At 41.3% G+C, this 24,603-nt stretch overlaps 1 protein-coding gene across 7 annotated transcripts in view; it reads right to left on the bottom strand.

Moving 5' to 3' along the window:
- The window catches only part of FGGY (FGGY carbohydrate kinase domain containing), a 127,195-nt gene that overhangs the window by 85,826 nt on the left and 16,766 nt on the right, over positions 1-24,603 (bottom strand). For 6 of the 7 annotated variants that reach the window (XM_066192916.1, XM_066192914.1, XM_066192913.1 and 3 more), the window contains one exon: positions 17,514-17,599. In XM_066192916.1, the coding sequence (XP_066049013.1) occupies positions 17,514-17,599 (86 nt within the window). Of the gene's footprint in view, positions 1-17,513; positions 17,600-19,184; positions 19,230-24,603 lie in introns of those variants that run through there. The other variant, XM_066192917.1, reaches the window with a different exon arrangement.

Below are 24,603 nucleotides of genomic sequence, written 5' to 3'. Positions count from 1 at the left end.
AAAGGGGACAAAAAAAAAAAAAAAGAAGAACAATGGGATCATTTTCAAAGCCTACATAGCAGCAAAAGGTTTCAAAGCAATGAAGTGCTTTAAACTTTGGCATCAACCTTCTGACCAACCAACCAGAGCGAAGACTGACCTCCAATTACCACCACAATAAGCGCAGGAGTCTCTTGAGAAATGTAGAGTGTAGATGTTTCCTGTGTTCCAAGGGAGGTATGAGACTGATGTTATATTACATAGATAAATCTCAAATTCACTGAGAGGTTGTTGGGAAAGCCCCTTTTTGTGACATTCAGACACTAAGGATTAATTCACTTAAAGAAAATTCTGTGTTGGATGAGGTACCTTAAAATTTAAAATTTGCACGTCTTGTTAGAGATGTGGAAATGTGCATGTGATACACAAGAACTGTAAGGAAACTGGCTTGTTTTATTTTTTCATATATACACACACACACGTGTTTGTAATGTGCATACATGCAGATGTTAACTTTGGATTGGGAGAATGTGCCTGTTTGTGTTTGCTGTAATCTATTTAAACCTGTCCTTTAAAAATACAAATAAATGCATCAAACACTGCAAATGTCTAAAAAGTCATCCAAGAGAAGGTGAATCACACTGACCACAATGAGATGATGTTTCTTCTACGATTTGTAACAGAGTCCAATTCTTTTTAGAAGTGTGTTTCTCTTTAGAAACATTCTATCAAAAGATGGGAAGACTTAAGAGTCTTGAATTCAGTTTTCCTAGAAGTTATGTCATCAAACCTGTAGGGAACCTCCCATCTCAAGTCCAGCTTATCAAGTCAGATTAATCCCTTGTGTGCATCTAATAATTTCAGTGGATGCACTTAGCACAACACATTGAGTTGGATCAGAAAGCACAAAATAAGACCATTCTATCCACCCACATACTCCTCACCATGTCATGAGGCAAGGGCAAGCCAACAGTCAGCAGATTGCTGAGTTTTTTATTGATTTCATTCTGTGTTATGTTACAGACGCCCAACCAAGATTCAAGCCCATTGTCTTCGGCATTGTTGGAGAGCTCATAATGAGACACAGTCCTAGACAAAAAAATGTATTGTCTAGACAAATCAGACATAGCATGTGGGGCTGGAAATCTTAGTCCATTCCCTTAAAAAATGGCAAACAGAGGCAAAGAAAATGGAGGAATTTGGCCAAGGGTCAAAGAATAAACTTTATTCAGACCCCTGAACTGAATCCTAAACTCCAGAGGCTCAGTCTAGAGACTGAGACCCAGGCAGAAAGACATCATTCAGACACTGATGCTGAACACGTTAAAAAAAAAATATTTCTAAGAACACCTGTAGGTTAAATCTTTAAATATGAGAAAAACAAAAAAAAAGTGTGCACATGTATAAAATTGAATCACTGTTTCAAGTAACCACTGCTTTAAATTTTATATGCCTAATAAGTGGAGGGCAGGTTATAAAGAAAACATCATCCAAAAATGGCAAGGGAAACAAAAAGCAAAACTGGAAGTAGAGCCCACGTCTCCAGCCACTGCAGCCCAGCAGCCTTGGGACATTCCTCCTGCCTTCTGCAACATCAGCAATGTTTCAGTTCAACTTAATCACAAAAATATATTCTCTCAAGCTCAGTATTTCAAGCAAACCACGCCGCAATAGGAAGTCAAATATTTATTTCAATTAAGAGCTCGTATTTAAAAAACACATCTTCTCCTGTTACCTTCTGGCAGTTAAAAATATGACACAATTAAAACTGGAAGTATTGGTACACAGAGCCAGTGAACAGCTTCCTCTGGAAGTCTGAGCTTGGGCAAATGTACCACAGCTCAAGGCTTCATTGGACACTCAAGGAAGCTGGTGAAGAGACTAAGCAAAGGCTGCAAGTCCATGAGAAAAAGGAAGCTGGGTCTCAGCTCCCTCCCCACCGTGTGGCTTTGGACAGTGAGATTATTCCTGTCAGCAACATCAGCTTCTCCAGTAGAACAGCAGCACATCCCTATGTCCATCACCCAGCACATCTGCCAGCAGCAGGCACTGCCCCAGCCACGGACACACGGCCACTGCATTATTCCAGACATCCTTATCCCACAGGGAATAACAGGGGCAGGCTACAGGAAGACCACAGTTACAGCTCCATGACCCTGTGTTGTTCCTCTGGGTGAAAAGCAAACACAGGACATGCACACCCAGCACCCATGTTTAGGGAGCAGAAGGATTTGGGGAGTCCTTGACTCTTCCAGCAGTTTGGGAAGCGTGGCAGAAGCCGAGGGCGCTGCCTGGCCAGCACCATGTGCACCCTGACACTCCAGACACCAACCAGGAACACAAATCTCCACCGGATCAGGGCTACACTTCATTATGTGGTTTCTGCTGTCTTCAAACCATTGAGCAGAATTAGAGTGGTGTGAAAAAACCCCACCCTTACAGCCCTACCAGTGGTGTTTTGAGAGAGAGAGAACTGTTAGCCCGGAAATCTCTTCACACGTTCTGCAAAGACGCATTTTACTAATTCATGAGTAAATAATACATATATTCCTACCATCAAACTGCTGATAGTCTAATTTAGCACAGTACTTGAACACATGTGTGAGTAGAAAGTTCTGAAGAGCTGTCAGTGGGGTTAATGGGAGTTTTTACCAGCTTAGTCAGACTGTGCTGAACTGGAGCCTCGGCTGTCATGCACTTGTGGCCAGACAAAGCCTAAGTGAAACCAGAACAGAAGCAGGGAAATTGCCAAGAGTACTGCAATAAAAGAAAGTCTTAATAACTGCATTGTGATGGAGGCTGATCCCATTTCACATGCTAAACTCAAATATTGAGCCCTCCTTTATTCAGGGAAACCACCTTCAAGTCTTACTCAAGTCTGGATGACAGATACAGCTGCAGGGGCACCTGAATCAAAGACACACATTAAATATTCCTACTCAGGGAATGAGCTCTGTTGTTACCTCCCGCCACAAAGATCAGTTCAATCAGTGTAAACTCTTAAAATTGTAAAGTCATTCCTAAATACTACATACATTTGGTCAAAATTTAGTCATTGGTATCAATTTTAGAAAACAGGTTTTGTTAGGTTTTAAGATAAGTGATTTAAATCAAAGGAAAAGCAAGACGGCTCATTTTACATCCATCATACATGTACTGTATGCTTGTATTTTAATATTTTAAATGACAGCAGCAGTGCATCTATTTCTAGAGTATCTTTAATTAATAATAATGGTATGCATTTACAGCCCTTTGTAATTGTATTCATGTGAAAAAGAGGGCACATTTCTGAGCAAATCTCAAAAAGCAAAGACACCATCAGTATTATGTGGACAGCTGTGGGATTTCATAAACCAAACAAAGTAAACCCCACTAAGGAGTTCTGAAACAGGTAACAGAAGTGAGTAAAAGAACACATAAATGTCCATAAAGTAAGAATGAAAAAACATTTCAGCTTATTTACATCAGCAGGGAGATGAATGGAGATCAATGCAGAAAATAAAAAAGTCTACAGAGTAGATAAACCAGGTGTCATTACCCCTCAGAAGGCAGCAATAAAGACATTCAAAGAAAACAAGCAATTATTCTGCAGCTGAAAGAGAGTATTGCTGGGACCAAGAGAAAATAAAAGAAAAACAAAAAGGAGGCTGCATTACATGGTTACCTAAACTGCTTCCAGTCACAACAATAGAGAGAAATTAGATAAGGGAATATAAATACTCATTAACTGCGCATGATTTCAAAGCACTGGCCCCAGAAGGATGCTAACGTGTTGTCAGTTCTAGGATTCCTCTCTACTTTCCTTTCCTTTGAAAGCACCTCTGCTGCCACTGCCAAAGAGAAGGGACTGCACCAATTAACTCCACTCTGATTTGTTCCAAGAACCAACCAGGTCAACCCGTGGGCTCTTGGGAGAGTGGCTAAAAGAGAGAAGTTGCTCCTCTAATTTCAGATGCTTTAGCCTGTTACACAAGGAAGGTGGACATGATTGGTTTTTATATTCATTTAAATCCTAAAAACAGCTTCACCTGGGAATGCACATCCCCAGCTCTCTCAGAGCCAGAGCTCAGCCTCCCAGGTACTGCCTGAGCTTGTCTCACACCCAGCACTGGGAAAGGTGAGGCTGAACCAGCAGGGTGGAGTTTACCACTGCTCTAAACACTAATGAACCCTTTCATGCAGCCCTAACAACACTAAAATATTTGTCTTTCCCTTTCTTGGAACTTGAATTACACTGCAATACTTGCAGAAAACACACTGACAAATGCTGCAAGCACAGAGAAGAACAGACTAAAAGTCAACTCAAAATCCCTGTGTTAGATGCCTAAAAAAAGGAATACTTTATTCCCTCTTTAATGGTTTATATTTTTCCAAAAGTAATTTCCACATTTTTGTGTTTTACCAACTTAAATGATGGAATTAAAAAGATCACTGTTCATAGAGAGCCTATACATTTTTGCTTGAGAGGAACTAAGAATGAAATTTCTAAAGGCAATTTTGTGAACTATTTATTTATGGGCTTGGTCCTAAAGAGACGTGGGTGTGAGTAACTTGACCTGAACAAAAAGTGTCTCTGACGTCAGCTGGGGCATTTCTGTAAGTCATGTGTCTGCAGAAGCAACTGCAGGATTGTGCTCGACTTATCCCATATGGATTCTCCTTGCTACCTCCACAGCCAGGTCAGCAATATCAGGCTGCACATTCTGCCATTTTCATTGCTGCAAAGTGGTTTGCACCCTCACAAAAAAAAATAAGCACAAAGAAAATCAACTCCCTGGTGTCCTAAAACAGCTCTAGAGGTGAAAGGCCAACTTCCACTGCTGCAGGACCCAGAGAGAAAACCCAAGGTCTGGATTTAACTGAGTTCTCCTGCCCTGACTTGCCATGGATGGTATGGGAATGATGAGGAGGGACATCACAAGACTTGCTGGCCTGCAGGAATCAGAGATTGGCAACTCTGGACTGCAGCAGTGAAAACCAGAAATAAATAAACAAGCAAATCTGCATACAGATCAAAAAATAACAAGCGCCTAAAAGACAGCTGTTACTTAAGGAGAATTTTCTGGATACTAAATCCATAGTACTTGAACAGTCTGAAGATGCTTTTGTCACATGACAAATGCTGCCAGCAAGACATCAGATGAAAACTCCTCTGGCTGGACTGACCTTGATTTTTTCAAATACACTGTTTCTTCACCATCAGCTCCAATTAATCAATAACCTCCTACAGGTTTTCAAGTAGTTTTCAAATACCATTTTCAAATCATTCTCTGTGTCATACTGAAAGGACAAATCAATCTTCTGGGCCATAGGTGGCCAAAAGGTTCAGAGAAGGAAAAAGAGCAGTGTAAGAAGAATAGTTCCCCAAACATTTCTAGAGCCTGCAGCCTGTTCATACCAACATGCTTGGACAGCAAATAAAGGACCCAGACCAGCAGAGCACTTAAGCACAGGCTTTAACTTTAAGCACGTGCCTAAGTGCTTTGCTGGAAAAGGGCCCAAAGAAAAGAATGAGCACAGTTAACTGAAAAGCCCTTCAGAACTGGCCTGACTGCTTTGTTTGTCCATTCCAGTTGCTAGTAAACACACATTTGGATTTAACCCATCTCACAAGAATAGTGACCTGGTACAACCAATCTCTGCACTCAGGGAAGTTCCAGCAACTGGAAAGGCACTGCAAGACAACACTTGGGATTTAGGCTACTTCAAAGGAACAAGTAGAAATAGCATCTCCACATCTCTCTTGCAGGAAAATCCACATCATGGCCCAAACCTCTAAATATGCTTTAGCCACACAAGCCTGCCTTGCTCTGACTCTTCCACCAGCTTCACAGAATGTATTTTGGAGACCTCATGAAGAGGGCACAAAACGCTGCCACAGGATCGGTGGCTCTTCTTCCTGTCTCCAACTTGTGAAGGAAACCCAAACTTGAGCAGGTAATTTCTGACTCTGGGCCTTGGGAATGTGGCAGTCTTTTTTACTACCTCCACCTTGGTCCATTAATAACATTTTTATATGTATCAAATTTACCCCCAAAACCAAAGTCAAAAAAAAGTTCCCTAGAATATCTTAAGCCATGTGCTTAAGTTAAAAAAAGAACTGGAGTCCAAAAATGGAAAGATGATTAGGGAGGTAGGTGAAGTTTGAATGAAACAATAATAAAAAGCCCTAAGAACACATCATATATTCATAGTTCTTGAATCATTAAGGCTCTGCATGACAGCTCTCACAAGCACCAGTATGGCAAATTCACTGACTTTTTAGCAGGAGTGAAAGTGGTTAAGCCCTAGGACAAATAATTTGAAAATCTCAGCAAAAGTCTGATCTCAGAGAGTTTAAAGGAATGCAGACTGCCCAAAAACACAGCAGCTGTTTGTTTTTTCTGCCACCTTTCCAAGGTTCATGTCTGGAGTGAGGATAAACAGTTCTGAAAAAAAAGTTATGTAGAGTTCAGACTTTAAGAAAATAAAACATCAGACTAGTATTTCTTGCAGAAAGAATAAAAAAGAAAACCCAAACCTTAAATTATTCAGCCCTGAAAGTTTTCAGGTAGAGCTCTCAGAGCAGAGGTAGATGGCTTGAGGCTTCAATATATTAAAATGCATTCTCTAAACAAGTCTGCATTTTCAAAACCTTGGCCTGATGTGGTTTTCTTGAGCAATATTCCTCCAAGCAGAGTTTCACATTTAATGAGGTAAAACTGTAGTCCCTACTTTATGCACATACACACAAATAGAGGCCCTTTCAGATAAACCAACACGCAAATGAGATATTGAATGAAGCCTTAATCAGCCTGAAGTGATTTCCACCAGCACAGCAGGTATCACAGTCACAAGGTTAATTTGTGCTAGTTTGGACATCATTCTTTATATTCTATGTCCTCCTTTCGCTGTTTGTGCCAAAGCAAATGAGAACCTACTTCAATTAATTAATATGTCTCTTGATAGGTTGGGCAATCAGAAATCTCTTCACATTTAGTAGGTATGAGTTTCCTTTGATCCACATTTAAAGAGGCAGCCTGAAAAAGAAAGAGATACCAGGAAATGTTCTTGGGTAGATTACCAGTGGAGCTAACTGGTGTGAATAAGGATTGTCTGTGTTCCAGGCAGGTCAGAAATAGCAGGAAATAGCAGGCACCATGTTGAGATTCAACATGTGTTTATGAACTGTCCTTATACACAAAACGAAGAGCTGCTACAGGACAAAATATACAAACCCAGAAAGTCTTAAACAAACTGGAACCCCTCTGGAGAGCCCCCCTGTTAGATTTACACCTGGTGCTACTGGGGCAATAGCATGAGGAATGGTGAGCACTGAAGAGCTTTACCTTGCCTTTGTGATACACATTCAAATTTTGTATTTATATTTATATTTATATTTATATTTATATTTATATTTATATTTATATTTATATTTATATTTATATTTATATTTGTATTTATTTATCTCATGGGCAGCATGGCCCAAGATGGCACATGAAAGATGCCATCTGTGAAGGAGACTAAATCCAGACTGCACATGTGCCCACAGAGCTTCAGAGTGGAACTGAGGGCAAGAATGGCACGGGCTGGGATGGATATGAAGAACAGGTGCCAGCAGTGTATCATGCTCCTACACATTCCCAGTTTTCCCTTCTTTGTAGGGAGATGAAAGCACTCTGGGGCTTAACCTCCTGTACAGATGCTGTGCACAAGGAATTAAGGACAACACCACACCTAGTTTTTCCATGAAGACAGGAAGAACACTCAATTTCTTTTCTGAAAGTCACATCATGGTATTTCTTTTTCTCCAAGGAGGCTGTTTGAGGTATTTTATATACAATGACAAACCAGCATCAGAAAATCCCAAATAGTTTCATGGAGGGAAGCTCAGAAGATGGAAACCACAGGAAAATAGTTTTCTTTGTATTTTGTGGCATGCTCTCCCCCTCTTATCCATTTTATTTAAATATGAAAACACCTTATTGTGCAGATCCCGCTTTATTCCGTCAGAAGAATGCGCTCACCTTGGAAAATGAGATTGGATGGAGAGGAGAGGAGAGGAGAGGAGAGGAGAGGAGAGGAGAGGAGAGGAGAGGAGAGGAGAGGAGAGGAGAGGAGAGGAGAGGAGAGGAGAGGAGAGGAGAGGAGAGGAGAGGAGAGGAGAGGAGAGGAGAGGAGAGGAGAGGAGAGGAGAGGAGAGGAGAGGAGAGGAGAGGAGAGGAGAGGAGAGGAGAGGAGAGGAGAGGAGAGGAGAGGAGAGGAGAGGAGAGGAGAGGAGAGGAGAGGAGAGGAGAGGAGAGGAGAGGAGAGGAGAGGAGAGGAGAGGAGAGGAGAGGAGAGGAGAGGAGAGGAGAGGAGAGGAGAGGAGAGGAGAGGAGAGGAGAGGAGAGGAGAGGAGAGGAGAGGAGAGGAGAGGAGAGGAGAGGAGAGGAGAGGAGAGGAGAGGAGAGGAGAGGAGAGGAGAGGAGAGGAGAGGAGAGGAGAGGAGAGGAGAGGATCTAAATAGTTTCAAAACTGTTTCAAAGCACACTGAGTGAAAGTTGAAGTTATTTCCATCATCCTATCTCCATGTACTATGTATGGATAGATGCGAGTGGGCTTTGGGGGTGGGGAGAGTTTTGGATATAACAGGCATATCTCTCTGCACATCCTCATATTTTTCCCAATCACCTACAGCATGAAAGGCTTTCCTACTTTCTTTCCCACTTCGGCAAAAAAATCCTTGTGCATGGACACTAGAGGCAATAGGTGGATCACCTTCCATAACTTCTCTTCTACTCCAGCACTGGCTCATGGATCCTGAGAGTGACTCTGGCACAGCCCCAGCCTGCCAGGGAACACAGGGACAGCTCTCTGAGGAACACCTGTGCTCTCCAATCCCTCTCTGGAGAGTCCCAGGATACATCCACACTGCAGAACAGCAGCTCAGAACTCAGGCTGACAAGTCTGTGGCAGAGCACTTGACATAAAGTGGACAAACACACATTTTAACTGAGATTCCCAGCTCCAGTTTAAAGCTGAGTGTCAGCAAGTTGAACCAAATAGATATATAACTCAAATGTTATCTGAAGTTACATAATAGTAAAATATAAAACATAGAACTTCCAGAACTTCCCCTTCACTTTAAAATTAAACTAAGAGCCATGGTGAAATCTGAAATTCAGCTCTCCTATCCACTCCACAGAAGAACTGAGTTTCCTATGCATGCAGTGTCCAACAACCAAGAAGCTCCAGTCATCCCTGCTGGATCACACTGCAAGCCTTATTGCTTCATCCGTTTCTCTGAAGTCAGACAGAATCCTACCATCGACATTTAATTAAAGAAGGTAGTAAGAAAATAAACAACCTTTCTTGGAATGTCTTTGATTCCATAAGTACATATACATTTCATCCACTGAAGACTGAATTACAACCTTTCATCTAAAGAACAGCTTAATGGAATGGCACTGGAATAAAGAATGGGGGAAGGCAAAAACAAACCCTTGGTGATTTCATTTAACACATTATATATTTATATAATATTGGGCTGGCTATCTGGCAGCATCAATTTGCAAGCTGCAGTAAAAGTGTTCATCACCTCAGTGCAAGCAAAAGGCAGAGCCAGGCACTTACACCGAATCAATAACCAGATCCTACTGAGAGTTAAAGCAGCAGATGGTCCATCACAATGAAGAAATGACAGAACACATACATAGAAGTGTCTGCTTTCTTCAGACACATTCTTGAAAGCACTGTATCATTGATCTAAGATTATTTTTATAGGCAGATGACAGGTCAAGCATAAAAGTGCTCTGTTTTAAAGGTTACGGAGTTGGCAAGCTTGGTATCACTGCCGTGGACAAAGACTCATTTTCTTTTGAAGTCTTCCTTGTCAGGTTATTTACATTTCACAGTTAAAAGGCTCCTCTCTGGAGAACATGAATTCTAAAACAAATAAGAGAAAAAGTCCTAGGCAAGCTAATGCTACTTTAAAGAGATAATGTAAATCAACCCTGACACCAGCAGTGTCATCCTGAAGCACGCCGAGAATTTCCAGTGAAAGTTACTAACATTAAGCAGATTTAGAGAGCCAGCCAAAAAAAATAAAGCAAACCTGTAGGTAAACTGCCCTCCAGGCCAAGACTGTTGTTACAGCCATGTATTACAGTGAGAGGGAGAGGAGGAACACTCCAGTGGTGAAAAGCATTTGTTTGGGAAGTCTGGAGGAAGAATTGGTCCAGCATAAATAATTTATAGTGTGATCTGTGAAAATGCCTATGGAATACGACACCTAATTCTCACTGCAAGTTAGAGACAGAAAGCTGGATGCCCAGCTAAACACTTAAAGAATGTTACCCTTCAAATTATACGGCTCTTTTCCCAGCTATAAAATAACAATGCCACTTTCTTGCTTAAGAGCACATTTAAAGGCTGAATTTATGAAGGTTCTTTCATATGCAAGGTATTACAGAGGAGTAAAGGTTTGGGTTGGTTTTAAAAAAAAAAAAAAAAAAAAAAAAGAAGAAAAGACAAAAGAGGCCCCTATGGGTTAATAAATTTCTGTGAGTTTTAATACTTCTAAGCAGTGTATGTACACATACAATGCCCAGACTTCATGCTACATAGCTTTTCTTCCCTTCTCTGGATGAGAACGCTCCTGGAATGTTATTGTTTTCAGGGGGGTGGTTTTTAAGAATTTACTGTGAATACATGCATTATATATGTGCACACCAAAACACTGCTGGGGCTGTAAATGACCCAGTAGTTCATAAACATGGCTATTTTCTTATCTGGTTCAAATTTATGCAAGGAAGCAATTGTTACACTGCTCTGGCTGAACAGAGAGCCAATCTCACAGGGCACAAGGGGGCTTTCCATGGGGTTTCACATAAGGAAAAGTTCAAAGGAGATGACAGATTGTTTATTACATCCCTTGTACCATGAGGGTCTGATCCCTGATGGTGTTCACAGGAGCTAATGCAAAAGAAACACCCTGAACACTCAGCCTGGCTCTGAAGAGAACTGAAATGACTGTAAAAAAAAATGAGATTAAGAGAACTGAAAGACTGCAAACTCCTCTGTGGTTTATGTCTTATTTTTCCTCAGAATTTAAGGCTGTAACACCACAGCCTCCCTCATTACTCACCCCCAGCCTCAGTGAAGAACAGTTATCTACCATTAGTGAGGATGTCAGCAAGAGGAATCTCAGACTCCCAGCCACCTCTTTATGAATATTATTAAGGGGAGATTGTCATCTCAACCTCACAGAAGTTAATGATTACAGTGTTCATATATCTCCATTGCCTCCACTGCACAGGACCAACAATGGAATGGTTGTTTACACAGAATTTCTTTGCTTCGATGGAAAACTGTGTGTGCACCACTCATCAGCTCAAGCGAATGTTAATGGCTGTTATGGAAGAATAAAAGAATTTTCTGATACACACAGTACAGTTACCTAAGAGTCTTCTTAGGATGTTGGATGTTGCACTTTGAGACTGAAGAAATAAGACCTTTAACGACAATGAATATATGAACTCCGATTTGTTTTTATTATTATGTTTTTTAAGTGCTGGAGAACGTTTTAACCATCACACACACACTCACATACACACACACTCTCAAACTACCACACTAGGCAAGATCAGAGCTTAACAGCCAACAAAACACACATTCAATCCCTGAGATCATTTTCCTGAAATAGAAAACTACATATGTTTCTCAAATTTCACATCAAGCCACTGCACAGCCCGAGCTGCAGGGGAGAAGGGAGCCAAGCCTGCCTTTGGGCTTGGGGGAGGAAGGACCTGAAACCAAGATGACTCCTTTCATATCACCACAGTTCTCGTCCACAATCTCCACTTAACAAACACCCCCGTTTCACAGCATTTCTAGCTGGGCTTGCTTATCAAGCAGCCTTTGCTTTGTCAAATTAAGACACATTGCCTTGGATTAGTGAGACTCCCTGAGTTCACGATGACTTCATGGTTGGCTCAGCTCAGTGTCTCCGTGGCAAACCGCCAGGAATACATCCACTGCCCCCAATCCTTTCTATACTGACCTAGCTGGCTTTTCTTTTTTTTTCTTTTTTCTTTTTTTTTTTTTTTTTTTTTTAGCAGCAAATGAACACAAAAGAAAACCAAGGGCTAGATACTGTCACAGCTAATTAACAATCCTAACAACTTCAAAAAAAAAATCAGGTAGTAAATATTTGAAGGTTTGAATGCAAGCCTCTGCAGTGCAACCTCTCAATGTATGTCTGAAGCTGTTGGAAGGGGACACTGCAGGTTTTCTTCACTGGGCAGATACAGTGAGACACTCTGAAGGGCTCCTGTTCTTGTGGAAAACACATTAAGCTTCTTTTGCTAATATTTTGTAAAGGGCACTTGTACAATAACAATAGCTAAAGCTTCCTGTTTGCCTGTGTGCTTCCTGGCTAACATTAAGGAGACCTGCTGCAAATTTTATTCTTTAGCACACAGAACTCTTTCAGATTACTCCACAGACTCAAGGACATGTCGTTTTTAAATTTAAGAAAAAAAAAAATCTAACAGTAATGTCCCACATTGTACCTGCCCTTCACAGTCCTGATAACTTTTCCAGCTACACATTTCCTATTTTCTGGATCAGTCTGTGTGTCACCAGTCTCCAAAGGACATGTTTTGAATTTATTAAAAGCCTGATAGCAGTAGAATTCTCTCATTTGGCAAACATACCATGACAGGGACACTTGCTTTTGGCTCCATGACAAGAAATTCATGGTACTTTGTCCAATCCACAAAAACACCATTCCTCCCCTCCCAAACAGCCTTTCAAGACAATTCTCTCTCCTCCAGAGACTTCTCTAAACAAGTCTGCAAGTCTGAACTCTTGGGTTTCATTTCATAAACAGGACACAACACCCGAGTGCAATTCAGGATACTGTCACTGCCCCATGGGCTCAGCACTAATCACAACAGCTTTCTGCAATATTCCCTAGGCCCCTTCCTTCCAGAGACAAGGCCTGATTTTTCAGACCGGGCATCTTTTGAAGTAGGCACAAAATATCAACAAAAGCCAAGCGCCAGATCCCAGCCAAAGGGTGTCCATTAGTCATGGCAGGGCTAGGAAGGAAGGGAAGGGCAGCTGGCCCCAAAAAGTGGTGTCTGTGCTGCTGCAGTTACCACATCTCTCTGAAAGGATTGCCCAATCCTTGAAAGAGACACAGACGCCCTTCAGATAATCGTTTAACTCGCACTGGTTTGTTTTTTCAACAGCGCCTCTAAACACAAGCTCCTCTTCTAAAAGAGCTCTCCCTCCTCAAAGTTTCCAGCCTATTCTGGATAAAATATTTGGTGAGGGCTGCACTGGCACAGTCACCAGAGACCTCCCAGCGGCAAAAGTAAGCAACCTCCCAAGAGCGTGTGGATGCATCAGTTTAACAGATGAAGAACAGCCACAGGGATGAACAAACATCAAACCCCCACGTGTATTCAGCTGCCTGAACACCTCCAAAGACACAGGTTTAATTCACTTCTCCAAGTCACAGAGTGGAGATCTGAATCCGGATTCCCAGATTCTGGAGCACCTCCCTGGCTTTATTGTTTTATTAAAAGCTTCCCTCACTACAATTCAACAAGGGACCAGACTCAGTTCATCCCAGTGGACTCTTGTATCAACTCCAGCAATGTCCAGGGAGTTCTCTGGAAGTCAATCAGTGCAATGGAGCCATCTCGAGCCCTAACCATCAGCTTCTCTAAACAGGTTACAAATAAATTTAAGGACTCAATCACTGCTTAACATAAAGAGGCAGCTACTTAAACATGCACAAGCCAAGGAACTCATAAATGAAAGAAAACAATTTGTCAAGTGTCTTTCTGTTGAAAATAGACTGTATACTAAAGAGAGATCACCCTCTCTCACAGAGATAGACAAGTATTACTCATGTGCTTCCCAGAAATGCTTTTTATCAACTACAGGCATTTGCTTTTCACTTTGCAGTCCATCACTACCATAAACAGTACGAATTTCTTTCTTATAAAACTGAGAAACTCATGATCCTGAGCTCTCTTGGAAGGAGATCATTTAGAAAAGTGAAGTATATGAAACATCTGTTCCACTCTTTCCCATGTCATGATGGCAAGCAGCTGAAGACTGACTGGACAAGTATTTTCACAAGAAATTATTTGGGTCCAATTCATAGATGAGATGAAGTCTCTACTAGATAGCACATTACTTTCCACAGATATCAGTATGTCTAGAGTATAATAATATGAAAAAAAAATCTGCGTAAATATTCAATTTGTTCCAACTTTTTTTGGTCATTTTGGGAGGTGGCTTGTAGCACAAAGCTGGACACCCTCTATCTCAATAATGTCAGCCTGACATTATTCCCTACATTTCCAAACCCTCCTTCACAAGTCTAACCTCTCATTTGTTAAAATTCATCTTAAATTCCAGTACACACTAGCTCATTTTGCAGTGAGTGAGTTGCCCCTGATTGGAAATGGCCCTGAAGCAGAATTCTGGGTCTAAACACACACGACCTTTGAGAAAATTGCATGTGGATTCCACTCAGTTTAGCAGCTCAGTCTTATTCTTATCTGCAATGTAATCCCTCACAAGACTCCAGAAACACACTAAGGTTGCAGATGTGCATCTCTGGTAAGAATTCCCCATCCATAACACAGTAGCCTGTAAGTAAACCAGAGAGGAGTTTAGATTTTATTAAGATAGCTGTACCCAAAGTACCATATAAAGGAAAGGTTACCAGAGGTCCTGGATGGGGGAGGGAGAGCAGTGAGTCACACTCAGCACGAGCAGAAGTGCTGAGCCTCTGAAAAGCACTACTGAGTGTCTGTCCCAGCTCTTCCTCTCCACCACAGCCTCTCTGAGAGAAGACAACTGAGCATTCAAGTGGCAAAACCAACACTCGTTGTTGCAGCCTTGGGGGGCAAAGCTGAGAAGTTCTAGGTTTAAATTTTTTAACTTAAGAGCTGTCAGTAACATCTGTTTTTAATGCAGAATAGTCAGCTGCCTGGATCGTTCAGGACAAGTCAATGGTTGTGCATCAGCTCAAAGCAGAAATTATAAAATATAACTATATTAAATATGGAGCATTACAGGCAACAGCTTTCCAAGAACAATGGGAATCGAAAATTTGGAACTCATCCTTTGCAACTGATGAGGGGATGTTGTTCAGTGAGATACAGCCAGGAGGTAAAACATCCTAGAAGAGGTTTGAGCCTCCACTTTGGAGGTAAGAAACATTTATTGTTTATTATAGGTCCACTGGAAAAAAAACCAAAAAAAACCTTGGCAACAAGGCAGTTCAAGCCAGCAGAATGCAAGGTGAAAGCCATAGGATTTCATACTTAGAAACACACGTCAAGAACTGCATTTCAAATACGTCAAACTCTGATCTCACACTACTTAACTTTGTGCACAGTGACCTCACTGAAGGCAAAAAGACTTCACATAATTTCTAAATGTCAAATACATACAAAATGTTTTAAAGAGCCCCTTAAAAACTTAAAGAAGCAAGGTCTTTGCTATAAAAGTGCCTTCAGAATTGCATTTATTTTGGTAAAATCCGCATCACCAAAACAAATTTTAAAAAATAAATCCTTCTTTTATCAGGGCCAAGTTCTGTATGATTCACAGTGACTAACACTGTGTCTTGCCCTGTGAATAGACTCCTTTGTGCTCAAAGGCAGAAAGGGTGCTAAGAGGTAATAGTCTCATACTTGATAAATTCACACTTCCCCTGTATTATGAGCATATGCAGGACAAATTACTTGACTTCACCAACTTCCAAGAAAATTCTCAGAAAACAGGTGTACATGGGGTAGAGAAAGGGGAAAAAAATAGGGTTTGATTCCAGCAAAATGCTTCTTGTCCTTGTTCTCTCTTGTCTTTGTTATCCTGCAAGACAATCCACTAGAGCCAAAACAATGGGCTTGATTTGGGGGAGCACATTAAAAACAGCAAGGAGGGATATACAAGGAGATATTTTATTCAAAACAGAAGACTCTCAAACAAAGTGTGAGGGAAGACTTTACCCAGAGAGTCTTTTCCCAACATTCCTTCGTCCCTTACAACATTCATCAATACAATCAAAAGATTTTGAGTAATCACATTGTCCTTGCTAAGGAAATGAACTTGCCAGTCTAAAATCAGGCATCTCAACTTTTGAGTATAATCCTCTGCAACTCTTGGTTTTTGGGGGGGTTTTGTTTGTTTTTGTTTTTGTTGTGTTTTTTGGTTGGTTTGGGGTTTTGTTTGTTTATTTTTGGTTTTGTTTGCGGGTTTTTGTTTTGTTTTGGGGGCTTGTTTGTTTTTTGTTTGTTTGTTTTTGGTTTTTTGTTTTGTTTTTTTTTCCCCAAAGAGAGTCTCTGCTTCATCTCCAGGAAATTGCAGCCAAGGACACAAAGCCAAAGCCAGGCAGGACCATGGAGCTGTCAGGATCACTGTGCTTTCCCCACCTCATGCCCTGACCAAAGGGTGCTAATGCTAAATCAAATTCTTGAGTACTTTCACAAGATGCAGACCGTGAATTATCATCTGGGATTTCTCCTCTTGAAGGTAGAGTTGGGTCAGGTGACAGGGCTGTTTAGATTGCAAGATCTGTGGGGTGGGAATTGTTCTTCTGTTAATTCAGAGTTAGACAGCAAAATCTGACTGAAAGTCCAAAGGAAGAAGATTTAAGATGCCATTTATCAATTATCATCTGGCACAAGTCCTTGCACAATTCCTCTTTTTGCCTTTTTTAAGTCAATCATAGCACTTCCCTGCTGTATAACGCAAGGAATATATAATATATAATGCTCTAACAGTAGCTGTCAATCAGGAAAACTAACTAGGGAGAAACAGAGAACACAAATAAAAAGAACTGTATCTGATGGGAAGGTATCTTCATTCCCAGAGAGACTAAAACTATCCTGTGGCCAGTTTTCATCTGAGACTACATTTTGCACAGATTCCACTCCACAAACTGCAATGGAAATAACTGTGAGCTGCATTGAATTAGGCATGACTTTAAATAAATAATACTGGCCCTCACTCCTTACAAAGATCTGCAAACGCCCTTCACTCTGCTGGTCACTTTAATCCAGATTTTAAGGGGTTGTCTCAGAGGGTTTTGCTCAACTACTCAGCAAGGATTCCAGGGTGCTTTCGGGGAGCAGCACAGCTGCCATGTTTTACAGTGAAGTGATCATTTTAAATTAGATTTTACCAGACCCCTCCCACATGGCAAAGAAGTGCATATTTCCAATTCTCAAAAAAGTCAATAAAATTGTCAACAAAAATAGATTTCAAAGAATGATTGGAAGTGTATCTCACAGGAACTCCAGCAATCATATTTATGCTCCAAAATGACATTTTGCAGCAACACACTGTATCTGTGAATTCCAGTGCTCCCAGGAACAACTGTGTTCAGGAATGCACAACGGAGGCAGGAGATAGGTTCAAGATGTTTATGGCGCTGGCTGAATTACAGACAGATGTACATAACAGCAGGTCCAGTCAGAATGAATTAAAGCAGAAATGTACATAAGAAAATAGACAAAATCATATTGTTATCATTAACATACCTTGCAGTGACACCTGTGGCTTTCCAAGATAAGAAATCCGGAAGATCAAAGAAGTAGCCAACCTTCTCCCACGATTCTGGCAAGTTCTAATAAAAATAAGTTTAGAAAGCCAGATATTAGAGGTCAGGCACGGTCATGTCCTTATTTTAATGCAGTTAAAACACTGATATTTAGGTAAAAATGACGTTTTTTTCCAACTCATTGTTCTGATCATCCAGTCCGCTCTTCTCTCTGAGTTACTGCTGGGAGAGCTGAGCCTTTCCCCCAGCACAGACTGATCATACGCAGAGTTCCCCATGAAGAGTTCATGGAGGCACAAGTTTCAGATCAATAACCTGGGATGTCTCTGTTCCCCATTAGCTGCTCAATGTCAGAGCAGTTTCAAAGTCAACAACTTTATCAAAAAACATTTGCCTGAAAAATGTTCAACTGTCTAAAACAAGCCATTTAAGATTTAAAAATGTTTAAAATTTAAGATTTGTTAATTATAAGCATAGGAAGAAAACAAAGAGCTCTGTGAGAGCAAAAACAAAGCTTGCAACTTTCTGAAAAGCCACATGACATTATCAAACTCCTAAAAAACTCTTCTACCAAGATAGATTTACAAAGAGTTTCCATCACTGCTCTCTGCAGAGAGGTGATGGCCCAGAAAGCAAGAAGACTCTCAGAAAAGGCTGGTCACACCACCTGGGCCAGGCTCTAGTCTTTGTTTCCATCCCCAAAGCTCAGACTGATTTCAGCTGATGTTAGCACTGCATATTCTCAAAACTACTGTTCCACAAACACAACCTCCACACCACCCTCAGGTATCAGACCACGATGAATGGGAAGAAAGGAGGAATTCCCAGGAGTAATGTTGTATTCCAGTGTGACAGACAGTGAGCATCACTGCTCTGCAAAGCAATCCCACTGGTCACCTCTGACCTCAGTACATTAAAAGAAGTAGAGAATATCAAAACTAAACAAAAGCCCACAAGGGTCACAAATCAAAGTTCCATGGGAAGATAAGATTGCTTGAAAAACCTCCACCAGCTTCTTAAATAACTGAAAAGTGCAAAGTTCTCTCACTTAGGATCAGTTCCTGCACTAGAAACACAAGTCCTTGCTGGGGTTTTTCTGGAACAGAAATTAATTTCATGCAGTGTACAGGCTGAACTAAAGGAGAACATGATTCCATTTTAGAGAAATAATATTTGGTTCTTCAAATTCTTCCCTGTTAGGGTGGTGAGGCCCTGGCACAGGCTGCTCAGAGAAGTTGTGGCTGCCCCATCCCTGGGAGTGTCCAAGGCCAGGCTGGAGGGGGCTTAGAGCAACCTGGGATAGTGGAAGATGTCCCTACCTGTGGCAGGGGGTTGGAATGAGATGGGCTTAAAGGTCCCTTCCAACCCAAATCATCCTGTCACTCTCTGATCCTACAACATTATTTAGATACTCTGTGATATCAAACCAAAATCTTTCAAGTCCAGAAAGTTGCTGAAATGGAATCTGTGAATTCCAGAAATTAAGATGCAACTGGGTAAGTACAAAAAAAGCAAAATTTTTTTTAGTTTTGGGTCATGCCAAGAATCTGTCTTAAAACTTTTTTAAGTTCAGACCTTAAAGAGGTTCTAAAACTTACTGCGTTTCTATTGAGTTCAAAAAAGAAATGTTCTGGTTACAACTTTAGCTCACCTCCCAGACATATGTGGTTGGTATCCACATCAAATTTAACTTCCTATAGGAATGCCAAGGTGCTCCACAGTTTAGCCCAAAGATCATTCAGCCTGATTATTTGATAATAAAAGCCATTACATGTTGTTAACACACCTGAGAGCCTTCAAGAAGCAACAGGAGTAGCCTGGCTGTTACTTTAACCAGAAAAGAAACTGGGTTGAGAATAACTGTCCTCTTCAAATAAATCTGTTTCATCAAATATACTCCTTGGATCCTTATTCTATTACTTCAAGAATTCCCAAAAGCCACAAGTTAGTGACACTCAAAATACTTTGTTTCATGAACATCCAAATGATTCATTTTTTGCCATTTTGATGCTGTGTCATCACTAATTAGTACAGACAAAAAAAAAAATCATAGCATGCCCTGATGCTTTTTCCAAACAAATTTAAAGTCTCCATGTTTTCGACACTCGCTGAAGTTAATTCAAATTTATTTTCACCCAGTCAGGAGTCTGTGACCACATTAAAAGGATTGTGGAAAAGATCCAGGAATGTTCCCAATGCTGTATTCACATCCTGCAACTCATCCTCCAAACTCACAATCTTTCTGCTTTCCAGAAGTACTTATGGGATGCCCTTTCTTCATCTCTCTCTCTGATTGCTTTGGGTTGCTCTAACAGCTACACCTCCACAGAATAATATTTTGAGATTGTTATAGGTAATCCCAAATACTTGGGGTCAAAGAATTTAAGAATTATCTAGTGCAATGTATTTTCATCTTCCTAGGCGAGAAGGGAAAATGAGAGATTTCTTAATAGGACTGAAAATATACACATAGGGTATAAGAAAAAGACATAGAAAAAGAAATAGGTTTTTTTTCTAAAATTACAGAAAATAAAATGCATATTGTGTGAAAGGAAGAAAGGGAACAATGCAATACTTAATGCACACACTCACAGAGATCTAAAACTCATGTTCCATGCCCTGCTCCAACTGAAAGCAAGGATTTACAACTTGGATCTCCCACACTTCACACTGAATGCCAAGCCATGTGATAGAGCTATTCCCAGACACCCAAGATAGGCCATGAGCAGAAATTCCATCCTTGCCAGAGCCATGGCTGCAAACTGATCAATTTTGACACAGCTTGCACTCTATCTGGTAAAAGATTAACTGACTGAAAATTATCAGAGTCAGGAACTAGGGCAGGGGGAGAGGAGGGGCTTGGAAAGTAAACTCTGGGAGTAAGGCTGCTGCTGAAGGGGGAGAAAACTGCCTGCACCGCCCAGCCACTGGTGCAGGCATCCTTAAATCCCTGAGGCATCCCAGGCATGGCACCACAGGCAGGCAAGCTGCAGAGCCCAGGCCAGAAAGGGCTGCGGAGGGACAGAGCAGGCTCATGGAATCAGAGCTGGAGAAGCTGGAACAAGGCAGGGAGGACAGTGTGTGCCTGCTGGGAGCCTTGCCCCACCGCACAGGGGAGGAGGCACAGAGGGGAGACAGCCCAAGCTCAGAGGTGCAGGTGCTTCAAATCTCCCAGCTGTGAGTGCTGTTTCTAAATGGCACTTCTGCCTGATCAGCAAGTGCAGCTAAAAACCAGACTCAGCCTGAAGTGCAACTTATGCATGTGTGTCTGCACTGTGTATGGATTGTGATAACACAGAGTGTTGAAACATTTATAAACAATTCTAAACAAGAGTTCAGTTCCAAACTCAACAGCCTGGAGTCATTCTCATTTAACACAGAATTTATTATTCATTTTAATGGAAAAATATTCAGTCACATTCAAGCAGACAAAAAAGCCAGCTGCAAGGGCAGCAAGCAGTGAAGAAGACATGCACCAGCAAAGGAGCTGCTGCCAAGCTAATGCCATTGCATCCACTATCCTTCCCCCACTGCCAGGGACAGAGAGGTTTTAGTTGTTTCTGCAAATGATTCCACTGGTAGCTGCAAGTCACGGGGGTACAGGAGGAAGAAGGATGGTGGATCAAACAGCAACTCTAAACGAGAATGTGAAGTGGAACATACAGGAAGATCACTGACTTGCAGAAAAAAACCTACTCACTGACTATTGATTTTAGTTATTAATGGCAGAGGAATGATATGCTAAACAGGCACTCCATGGTTTGGTTTTTGGGTTGTTTTTTTTTTGGGGGGGGGTTGGTTTTTTGTCGTTTGTTTGTTTGTTTTGTTTTGTGGGTTTTTTGGTGGGTTTGTTGTTTTTTGGGTTTTTTTGGTTTTTGTTTTTTTTCCTAAAGGAAGGCTCTTCTTCACTCTTTAATATGAAATTAAGAGCAGAGTTGTAAAAAAAAGAGAAGACTGCACCCCATTTGGAGGCAGTTACCAAGCAAATACCTACCCCCAGTCCAGCATCCCCCACCCATTTAAAATAAACAATTAAGTTCAGCATCTCTGATTTAATGGGACTAGTATTTTTTAGAAATAGCTGGTTTGTAATGTCATTAGTATGAGGAAAACATAACATGCATCCTTTTGTTTTGGCACAAGCTGCAATAACATTTTCAGCCAGAAATTAGTAAACAACATTTTTTTTCTTCTGCTATCTCTAGGAAAAAAAAAAAAATACTAACAGGCTAATTCTGGAGCTGGACAACCCTTCCCTGCATTTCTTGCATTGCTGTGTTTGAGCTGTGTTCTCACTGCTCTAACACTGGTTTGCCACAGCAACAATATCGGTACAATTGTGTTGGACTGACAAACTCCTACAGCAAAATAATTCCCATATGAAGGAGCTATGTACTCATATTTTCAGCTCACATGCAGGCATCTACCTCCCAGAACTACCTATGCACTCAGTCAGGCAGTGAACATCCAATCTGTTTAGCCAAAGTCACCAAAATTACACGACCTGTTTAGTAAACTGCACAAAAATGTACCTATAACTACAGAAGTAAAAAAACCCCCAAACTATTGCAATAATGTTTTGTAAGAAAATTGTAAACAAAAAAAAATCTAAGGAAATAACAGCAAAAGGAGTGAATTTAACTGGCTATTTTAAAAGAACCAGTAACCAGGAATTACTTTCCTTTTCAGTGAAGGTTATATTCAAATTTACCTTACTGGCTTCAGGAAGACTTTGTCAGAACCATCTTTCAGCTAGTTTCTAAATATTTGTCAAAGGATCCTTTGTTTCTCTTTCACTTACAGTTGATGTTCTTAATTCATGTGTCCGCATTCAAAAGTCATACGTGGCTGCACCCACAGAAGCGAGCTTTGTAAAAAAAATCATGCATTTGTTTGGTTTTCCATTTAACACTGGACTCTATCACCACACAGGATCCACACAGGCAGAAAAACACAATGCTACTCCTAAGTGAGCCACAGATGTGCACACTTTAACCAGAGTGCCCCACAGGCCTCACAGTAGCTGCATTCAGCTGACCATTTACTGCCAGCAGCTGTCCCCAACACACAGACTCCACTTGCAGGGATGGCTTTGCCATAGGAACACCTATGTGCAATCACAAGCATCAAGGCCAACCAATTAATTTCATGGATGCTAGCTAAGAGGTGCCAGAGGGTGAAATGATTCAACCCAATCAAACTGAACTGAATGTAAGCAAATACAAATCAAATAGAAGATCTCAAAAAGCCTATTATGGCCCTAAAAATTTAGGGGTTTAATTCAAACTCAAAATGGAATAGAGATGATGAGATGGAAGAAGAGAACATACCCTGAAGCCTCCAGGCTCTAGTTACATTTCTATGATTTGTAGGGAGATGAAATGTTAAAGAGAAAACATTATACAGAAAAGAAAGTCTAAAAGAAGACAGAGTAACCCGTGACTTGGAAGACAACCTGTAGCAACCCTCCACAGATAAACACAAGGGCGGAGGAAGAAGAAAGCCACAAGAGATAAGGACCAGTATCTACTTCTTGTACAGTGGTGTCAGCTCATTCCTCTCACTGAGTGAGGTCATCTGCAGCTTCAGTTCCAGGAACAAGGTGATGGAAATGGAAAAGCACAGTTAGGTCACTATTGAATCCCAGGCTGGCCTGGGTTGGAAGGGATCTTAAAGCTCATCCAGTTGCACCCCCTGTCATGGGCAGGGACACCTTCCACTATCCCAGGCTGCTCCAAGCCCTTCCTGGCCTTGGACACTTCCAGGGATGGGGTGGCCACAGCTTCTCTGGGCAGCTTGTGCCACAGGCTCAGCACCCTCACGGGGAAGAATTTCTTCCCAAGATTTTCTTCCCATCTAACCCTGCCCCCATTGTGAAACCATTCCCCCTCGTCCTGTCACTCCAGGCCCTTGTCCAAAGTCCCTCTCCAACAGACTTGTAAGTCACCTTCATCCTTTCCCCCTTCTCCTTCCTCTTCATTACTTCCAACGAACTCACAGTAAATGTGCCAAGTCATATTCTTTAGAAACGCTTTTAATTGCTTAAATGAAAATTCTTCAAGCCACAGAAATTCCACTTCTTTCTTTGAGAGACACCCTAATCACTCACAACTTACCAGCACTGCTGATTAGACCCGTGTCAGATCCCTCCTCACAGAGACCAGGTTTGCAAATGTTACTGCTGTTAGGAGAACCCAGGGCAAAACATGAGACAAAAGTATTCCTAATGTGGCCTTCCAGACCCAGGTCAGCACCATGGAAAGGGAGAGGCAGGCTTTGGTAACAACGTACACACAATTAACATCTCCGTGTAACAACAGACTAACCATCATTTAGTATCGGGACTTTAAATAACTTCCTTCCAAAAGTGTATCTAGTAATCTCCTAAATTTACCTTTCATTTATTTCATCCTTATTATTTAACTTCTATTTTATTACTTCACTTCAGACATAAAGCAGCGCTTTTCCCCACTGCACTCTCTCTGCAAAACCCACACGAATGCAAGCAGCTGTGGAATGTGCACAGCACCAATCCCAGGCAAAGATGTACAGAGGGAAAACAGCAGAAACATTTAATAGAAGAAACATTAAATTCCTGGGGAGCTCAAAATAAGGTCCAGAGGATTCAAAGCAAAAGTCAACAGTGATTCTTCATATGTTAGGGTGTACATGCTGACCTGGAGCAGGACTGTGCAAAGTGTCCAGCTGTGGGTTTTGTTCTGCTTTGTTTTCTTTACAAACATCCCTGTGCTGAATGTGTTGCAGCCGTGTCAAACCTTCTGATCAAATACTTTCCAGAAACATGATGCCAACCAAAGGAGCAAAGGCTCAAAGTAGCTTCTGGACACACCTTGGTTTAGCCAGTTTTGATTATGGTCAGACATAGGAGAATGTGCCCAATCCACTTTTTTGTCTTAACTTCCTGGGATGCTGTCAGGTATATGACAACATTAGGGAGGAATATTGAGAAAGGAGTAAGGAAAAGATAAAAAAAAAACCCATCTCACTACACTCAATAGTCAGGAAAGCTGGAGAGACCAAAGCCACCATCACAGCCAGGCACAGTGTGG

This window comes from Chamaea fasciata, unplaced genomic scaffold, assembly GCF_029207755.1.
Source record: "Chamaea fasciata isolate MVZ Bird 193981 ecotype frontalis unplaced genomic scaffold, bChaFas1.0.hap1 SCAF_10, whole genome shotgun sequence".
Lineage (NCBI taxonomy): Eukaryota > Metazoa > Chordata > Aves > Passeriformes > Sylviidae > Chamaea > Chamaea fasciata.
The sequence above is the reverse complement of the archived record's forward strand: the minus strand, read 5'-3'. Positions and strand labels throughout refer to the sequence as shown.